Source organism: Setaria viridis, chromosome 2 (assembly GCF_005286985.2).
Source record: "Setaria viridis chromosome 2, Setaria_viridis_v4.0, whole genome shotgun sequence".
In the NCBI taxonomy this organism is placed as follows: Eukaryota; Viridiplantae; Streptophyta; class Magnoliopsida; order Poales; family Poaceae; genus Setaria; species Setaria viridis.
The window spans coordinates 4,985,425-4,992,795 of NC_048264.2; the positions used below are offsets into that span (position 1 = coordinate 4,985,425).

Consider the following 7,371-nt stretch of genomic DNA (forward strand, 5'->3'; position numbering starts at 1 on the left):
TGTGGAAATAATCATGCTTTTTACTTTATTCAGATTCAGATCTACTGTCGTCAGATGTCTCTGTTCTGCAGATCTGAGTTCTGAAAAACCGAGCCTGTAGGATTCAGCAGAGAGCAACCTTAAGGTCTGAGTTCTGAATAACCGAGCCTGTAGGTGTAGGATTCAGCAGAGAGCAAACTAAGTCCCAAAAACGAGATGGGATTAGATAAGGTAGAAACTTTGATCTGACAAACTGCTGCCTTGGCAAAGTGTCCACTTTATAGTTTATAAGCACACAAAGAGAGAGGCCTTTGGAGAGGAAAATGACCAAACTTAAGTCAAATCTCTCATTTTTCTTTTCCATTTTTTTACAGCCTTCGCTCATACAAAACGCAACTCAAAAAACATGGCAGCTAGCTAAGGTATATACACAGTTCATAGATCTTTCGCCCTCTGGATTCAGAAACAACCATCTCTGTACAGCACTGGAGAGCCCAAGCCACACAGGTCCTTTGCACGATCTGTGCTCTTCGATCCATCCATGAGTCTGTAGACTCTTCTTGTGCATCATCGATCACCTGGCCTCAGAACCCTTCATTATCCTGAGCTTCTTGCACGAAGAGATGAACATGCTGCAAACAGTTAAGCGAGTCACAGTTAGGCTTCTGTCCACTCACGCATCTTCAGATCTGAAAAGAGCTGATTAACGTGTTGATCCGATGACACTTACTCCCAGGGCACGTCTCCGACGAGCATGAGGTCGCCGTCCTTGTCCTCGTAGGCGAGGGCGTGCTGGTGGTCGCCGCCGCCCTCCGCGGCGGCGAAGGACTTGGTGAAGAGGGCGTCCAGCGCCTCCCTAAGCTCCCTATACCCCTTGTACATCCGGAGGTCCACCTTCCTGAGGTACGGCGCCCCGTCCATGCTCACTTTCACATACAGGCCCCCTCCCTGCTGCTGCTGCTCGGCCTTCTTCACCGCCGCGGCCTGGAAGGTGTTCTTCCTGTACGCCCTCACCGGCGGCCACCCCACCACTTGCGCTCTGGCGAAGCCAAAAAAAAAAGGTGAAAAGTTTGGTTAGCTGATGTACTCTGTTTTCCGGATGCAGGGGATGTGGGATTGTGGTTGGGTGTTGCTCTTACTTGGCAGGTGCGGCGGCGTCGTGGTCGTCGCCGGTGGCGGCCGGGCTGGTGCCGGAGTCCTCGCTCCTGGTGTCGTCGAGCGCGCGCTTAGCGCCGACGGAGGGTGATGCCTTCTTCGGCCTGTCGTCGCCGCTGCTGGTTCCGGGAAGGCCGAGGCGGAGCTCGGTGGCGCTGAGGTTGTCGGCGTCGATCTCCATGGGAGTGAAGAAGAGAAGGTGCCGGCTGGTGTTTCTTGGCAGAGGAAGAGAGAGAGAGAGAGAGAGAGAGAGAGAGAAAGGTATGAACAGGTAGCGACTGGAGAGAGAGAGGGGGGGGAAGACGATGAGGATTGAGGAGAAAGTTTGCGTGGAACGAAGGTGAGACAGGAGGATTGCGCCCGCTTTGTGCGTGGCTATATAGGGTGGGTGGCGATGAGGCCTTCCATTACTGGCTGGCCGCGGCGCATCTTTTAAATGGTGGCGCGTACGCGCGTGTCCCGCGGCGGGGGCGGCAGAGCGGAGGGGACAGGTGGGCCGGCGGCCGCGCTGCCTGGGCCCCGGCCGACAGGTGGGGCCGCGGGGGAATGGACGGGGTCTTGATTCCTTGCCGCTGGCCTGGACGGAACGGTTGGGGCAGCCCATGTGTGGTGCGCGGGGCCCACCTGCCTGCGGGCCAGCCGGCCAAGGGGGCGTGTGTGTGATTGCGGGGGTGGGGAGCAGTTTCGGTTGGTCAAGTTGCTGTGGACAAGGAATGGACGGGGGAGATGCGGTGGGGGTGCTGGGAGGCTTCCCCACACGCCGACAGGAGCCCGCTTTCTTACTATTTCTTTCATCTGTGGGCGGACGGGCGGTGCTCGGCAAGGCAGGGCGCGATTGGAGGCTTTGTCGAGATCTCGTGTATTCAGGGACCGACGATACTGCCTTGGTGGTGGTGGGTGCATGATGCTGCGTTGATCGGAGCAGGCACGGCAAATACGGGCCACGCACGCGAGCCGGACATCGGCCGCATCCATCGCCCATCAGCCGGGCAGGGGCCCCGTAGCCTCTAGTCTGTCCCCTCCACGGACCCTGCCGGCCGCGCGTGTGAACCACCAGATCGCTCGCTCGCTCGACAGTGAACAGACACCCGCACGCTCCGCGGCGTCGTGCACACGGACGGACGGATGGACACGTGAGGGATGGGAACGGGCTATCGAATGAGTAGAGGTCTCGCTAGCGGAGGGGGACGCGTCGAGGGGTGTGGTTAGGTCCGGGCTTTAGCCAACCGCGTCGCTGTCTTGCGCTGGGTTCTCTTTCCTGAAAGGCGCGGCACCATCATGGCGTGGTGTCCCCGAGAGCCGCCAAGTCCATACCGCCCGGCCGGCCACCGGCAGCCACCAGCTGGGCCGTGCGCGACCGTGCGCTGGCGCCGCGAGCCCGTTCAGCGCCGGCGCGAGCCGTGGCTTGGCGCCCGACGGCATGCAGCTCTCGCTTGCACGCGACGCCTATCTGGCTACCTGCAGAAAGCTTGGCTCATCATGCATTCATGCATGCTCCGGACAGGCACGGTCACATGCGTCCCGTGCCCAGTGCCCGTGCGCGCGCACTGTCCGATCCGCGGTGGCCGTCGTGTCTGGGCGGCTGGCCAGCCAGCGCGCGGCCCGGCCGGCTGCCCGGCAGCGACGGAGCACGGAGAAGGCGGAGACGATGGGAGATGGATGTGATGATGGGATGAAACCGTGTTTGTTGGTTGGTTGCGGGTCAAGCTCATCGACATCGATCGAGCCCTGCAACGGAATCGAATCCGCCCACTTGCCTTCATGCACGATCGATGATGGTTGTTTGGAACAGCACGGACCGCGCGCACTTTGTGGACTTGCGAGTACGCGTTGTCACCTGAGGAGAGAATTGAACGGCCACGTTGTGCGTGTGGCCATGTACGGAACGCGGTCCCTCGGTGCCTCAGCTCGATCGGCCGCAGGCCTTTCCGTTGTTGCTGCTCAGCGTGTGCTGCTAGCTGCTGGCATACACGAACGAAACACGCGCCACCTGCTAGTTTCCGCGCGCGTTTCCTTTCCTATCCTATCACACCACGATACCAGCAAAGGCAGCAAGACGATCGACGGCGAGATCGAGTAGTGTCAAGCGCAAGAGCATTATGCCATTATTCACGATAGCGTGCTGCTGTATTGGATCCAATCAATCGAGACCACAGCCTCTCAGCTTGTTGTACATGCATGTTTTCTCCTCGATCTCAAAAACATGCCTAAACATGCATTTCATCATCAAGAGGAGAGGGAGAAGACCAAACGATCACTTCAGATGGGAATAATTAATAGACGCGGCCCACCTATCAGAGCAAGGACTAGACGCAAGTTACATGAAAGTGCAGCCTACGGGCTCAGCAGCTTATCTGATAAGCCTGCTGTCCGAAGAATCTGCTGTCTGAATAAGCTGTGTGTTTGGCCATCCTGATTATTTTGTGTCGATTGTCTATCCTGACTGGTAAAATGACTTGAATGCCCCTGAGGCTGATAATAGCTTATTTTTGTTGTGAATACAAGGAGAAGATAATAATTCTAATATCTCTGGAGCTTGTTAAATAGAAATTGCATTATAATAATATGAAATTCATATGATAGATCGGTCTAGTACGAAAATATTCGTGATGGGTACAACAACTGTGATTGGTACAACAACGAACCACAAAACCATAGTGACAGCAATAGCATCACGCAGTGCACCCATATCCATGTCATCTCCTAAAGCACCACCACCATCTGTGCTAGGTTGGGTTGGATTAGCATCATCTTCCTCAAAATCCTCTTCAAAATAATCTGCCATTTGAGCAATCCATCAAGAAGTGTGTCGGGATCTGGGCAGAGGGTTGGAAGGGAGGCGGGCGGAGGGCAGGGAGCCGAGCGACGGAGCCGGCGGCAATGGACTGACGCGCGGGAGGTGGTGGCCGCAGGGAACGCGCAGAGGAGGCACGGGATTCGACGGCCGCAGGGGAGGGCGCTAGCTCGGGAGGCCTTACGCGGAGCGCGGGAGGCGGCGGCTGTGGAGGGAGGCGGAGGGAAAGGAGGCGGCGAGTGTGGAGGGAGGCGGAGGGCAAGGAGGCGGCGGGCGTCTGTAACATCCGCAGAAACCACCAATTAAAATCACCCGTTAAAAACCGTCTTTAAAAACTTTTTACCGCTGAGCTCCCGGAAATCGGAAATCTCCCCGGCGATTTCGCCATCCCGGTACCCATGCCGACCCCTACCTTTTTATCTGTGCCCGTAAATCTCGCCGCGTGCCGTTGTCAGACGCCGCGCGCGTGCTCCGACCGCGTGCCGCAATCGCCGCCGGTCCCCCTCTTTTTCTTTCTCTTTTCCCTCCCCCTTTTTCCCTTTTCTTTTTCCTCTTCTTTCTTCCTCTTTCTTCTTCTTTCTTCCTCCTTCCTCCTTCTCTCTCCTCCTCTTTCTTCTTCCTGGCACCCGGCGTCACCTCCCCCTGGCGCCACACCTCCTGGCCGGCCAACGCCATTTACTCCGGTGCCCCCCATCCCTGGCGCCATACTGCCCCGTCGCCCGGACCCGCGCCGCCCGCCTTGGGTCCCGCCGGTCACCTCCGCCCGTCACCGACCCCCTCGCTCGGCTCGGTCCCGCTGGTCACCTCGGCCCTCCCGGCCCCGCCGGCGCGCCTGGCGCCACGCCGCCCGGCCGCCTTGGGCCCGCGCCCGGGGCACGTGCCGCCGCCCGGCGCCGACTCCCCGGCCGGCCTGCCCGGCCCCTACCCCGCCGTACGCCGCCGCCACTCCGCCCCGGCGCCTGGCGCCCGACCCTGCGCTCGCCCGGACCAAGCTGCGACCGCGCCCGACGCGTCGTGCCGGTCCGCCCGGCCCCAGCCAGCGCGCCGCGCGTCGCCACCGCCGGCGCCGCTGCCAGTCCCGGCCGACCCGCGGGCGTGCCCGCCACGCCGCGTCCCGGCCCCGCACGCCACCGCCGGCGCCCTCCCCGCCGCCTATAAAAGCCGCCCGGCCCTCCCCACTCTCCATCCGCCAACACCACCACTCCCCGCTTCCCCTGCCTCCGCCACCCGAGCCACCGCCGCCGCCGCCGCCGAGACCCACCACCGGCCGCACCCCCTTCCCTATCCAAATCACCAAGGTGAGTAGCAAAATGGGGCCTCCACGAACCCCTCCACCTTCTCCCGCCGCCTCCCCTCACCGCCGGCGACCCTAAGCCGCCGCCCCAAGGCCCGACCGTGCCCCTCCCTCTCTCCCCCTGTGTACTGTGCGCACCAAAGGAAGAAGAAAGCCAAATTCCGATCTAACCCCCTGAAATCCACTATTCGCGAAATAGTCCTCCCACCACTCTCATAGCATTTTCACAGATAAGCCCCTCCACCCCTGAAAGTATTTACAAATAGGTCCCTGGTTTATTACAAATCAGTCCTAAACCTCCGTTTAAGCCCCTAATTCATGTTTAACCCGTCATTTCATGCGCCAAACTTCCTCCAATTAAGCCCAAATTTCACCACGCCACCCTCTGGAATACTTTCGCCGATCCATATCCAAATTTCCCAAAAATAATCCTTCTACCTATTTTCCATTCACGTTTTCCGTTCGGAGCTCACAGTTAAAAACCGATCTTTCTTTTATTTATTTGTGTGTCTGTTTGTGTGTGCCGTAGATCGCGGTTTGCCCAAGGAGGAGCCCGAGGAGGAGTTTGACCGCGAGCCCGAGCCCGAGGACCAGTACCGCGAGCCGGAACTCCCGGAAGGCTTTGAAGACGGCAAGTCCAATCTCACCCTTTGATGCATACTTAATACCTAGTTTTTCAAACACAACCTATTGGCCTGTTTTACAAAATGCATATTATTTCATCGCAAGACATGGTTGGATAGCCACCCCTTGATTGTTACGAACATTCCTTGCTATCCTATGCTTATCTCTAAATACGACTTGCTCTGTTTAGATGATAACCACTGCTAGAACGCTTAGGAATTGGTTACTCAACTACAATCATTATTACCATGGTGTTTTCGGAAAATAAATGTGTGCAAGTGAGAGAAAAGGCTTTTCGGGTTCAAGGGAAAAGGATGTGTAGACGGGATGGATGGGTATTCCTTGTGTGGGATGCCATGTTGTTGTGCTCGTACCTTGGTGGTTGAGCAATGTCGGGAGATATCCATCTTGTGTAATTAAGGACCGAGTTGATGTGTCATCTTGCCTAATTCCACCATCGTGCAACCACTCGACCGTTGTATGGGCAACGGCTTAGCATAAATCCCACTAGCTGAATTGTTAAGTCCTCAGGGGTGCTGGTGAGCAACGGGAGCCCATGGAAAAGGAGTAAGATCTTGGTGACTTAAGTCCCGGTTACGGTCTCGTGGATGAGCCGTGAACCCCTTGGGTGCTTCCGTGAGGGCTAGTCAGTCTTAGCTAAGGTGGGTAATGGCTTTGTTAGGATCCGCATCGACACTAAGGTGATCGTGCTGCGGTACCCTACTTGTGGGAAAAGTGTACAACCTCTGTAGAGTTAAAACCTATCCGGGTAGCCGGGTCCACGGCATTGGACGAGTTACGGCTTGGTCACATAACTAGTTCTTGGGCAAGGACGTCATGTGTGTGTGTGTTGGATTTTGGAAGAGTCCGGCAGATGTGCCGTACGCTATGGCGGATGGGGAGTCCGAAAGCGATAAAGACTTGGATCCTTTGTGTAGGATCAACCCCACTCAATGTTTCGAGCACTAGAGGAAAGCTTTATCAAAACCTTTTCGAAAACAAACCCTTGCATATGTTGAAAATTTAGCTTTACCGCAAATAAACTCTAGCCTATCCTTGTTGTAACATGTGCATAATCTTGCCTGTATCCCCCTCCGTGGATGGGGTTGGACTTGTTGAGTACGTTTGTACTCACCCTTGCTTCGTTGCTACAGAGGCAGACCTGGACTTCATCGCCGAAGACCTTGAGTAGAGGTTGTGTCCGCACCCGACGCTGCCTGTGGTGTTGGCCTACCCAAGATGCTGTTGCTGCCGTGTAGTCCCGAGTGCTGTCTTTTGGCAGTCGCTTGGTTAGCCGCCGTTATTTATTTACTGTTTATCGCTGCGTGGCTTTCACGCCCACTCCCTCGGGAGTTGTACGGTAACTGAATTATCTGTCGAATAAATGTGCTATCAGCCTCCTGGGACTGATATTTGTATCACATTTAGTCTCTACTTATGTGGGGACGCTTCAGGTGGTATCAGAGCCGTCGTTGGCTGTAGGACGTGACCTTAGGACCGGATTAGCCCTTTTGACCAAAATAAA

At 56.7% G+C, this 7,371-nt stretch overlaps 1 protein-coding gene across 1 annotated transcript; it reads right to left on the minus strand.

Annotated features, from left to right (window-relative positions):
- Positions 1–236: 236 nt before the first annotated feature.
- On the minus strand, positions 237–1,541 carry LOC117842245 (auxin-responsive protein IAA24). The gene is made up of 3 exons (XM_034722620.2): positions 1,119–1,541; positions 710–1,018; positions 237–611 (listed from the first exon to the last, which is right to left on the minus strand). Exons 1-3 carry the CDS (start codon positions 1,313–1,315, stop codon positions 554–556), a joined length of 564 nt encoding a protein of 187 aa, XP_034578511.1. The 5' UTR covers positions 1,316–1,541; the 3' UTR covers positions 237–553.
- Between the last annotated feature and the right edge of the window lie 5,830 nt (positions 1,542–7,371).

Bases quoted from the DNA above. Each gene is read 5' to 3' on its own strand.
- LOC117842245 (XM_034722620.2), bottom strand. From the start codon at position 1,315: ATGGAGATCGACGCCGACAACCTCAGCGCCACCGAGCTCCGCCTCGGC. The intron at 1,019-1,118 runs GTAAGAGCAACA...TGGCTTCGCCAG, and splicing joins GACGCCGCCGCACCTGCCAA to AGCGCAAGTGGTGGGGTGGC. The intron at 612-709 runs GTAAGTGTCATC...AACTGTTTGCAG, and splicing joins GTCGGAGACGTGCCCTGGGA to CATGTTCATCTCTTCGTGCA.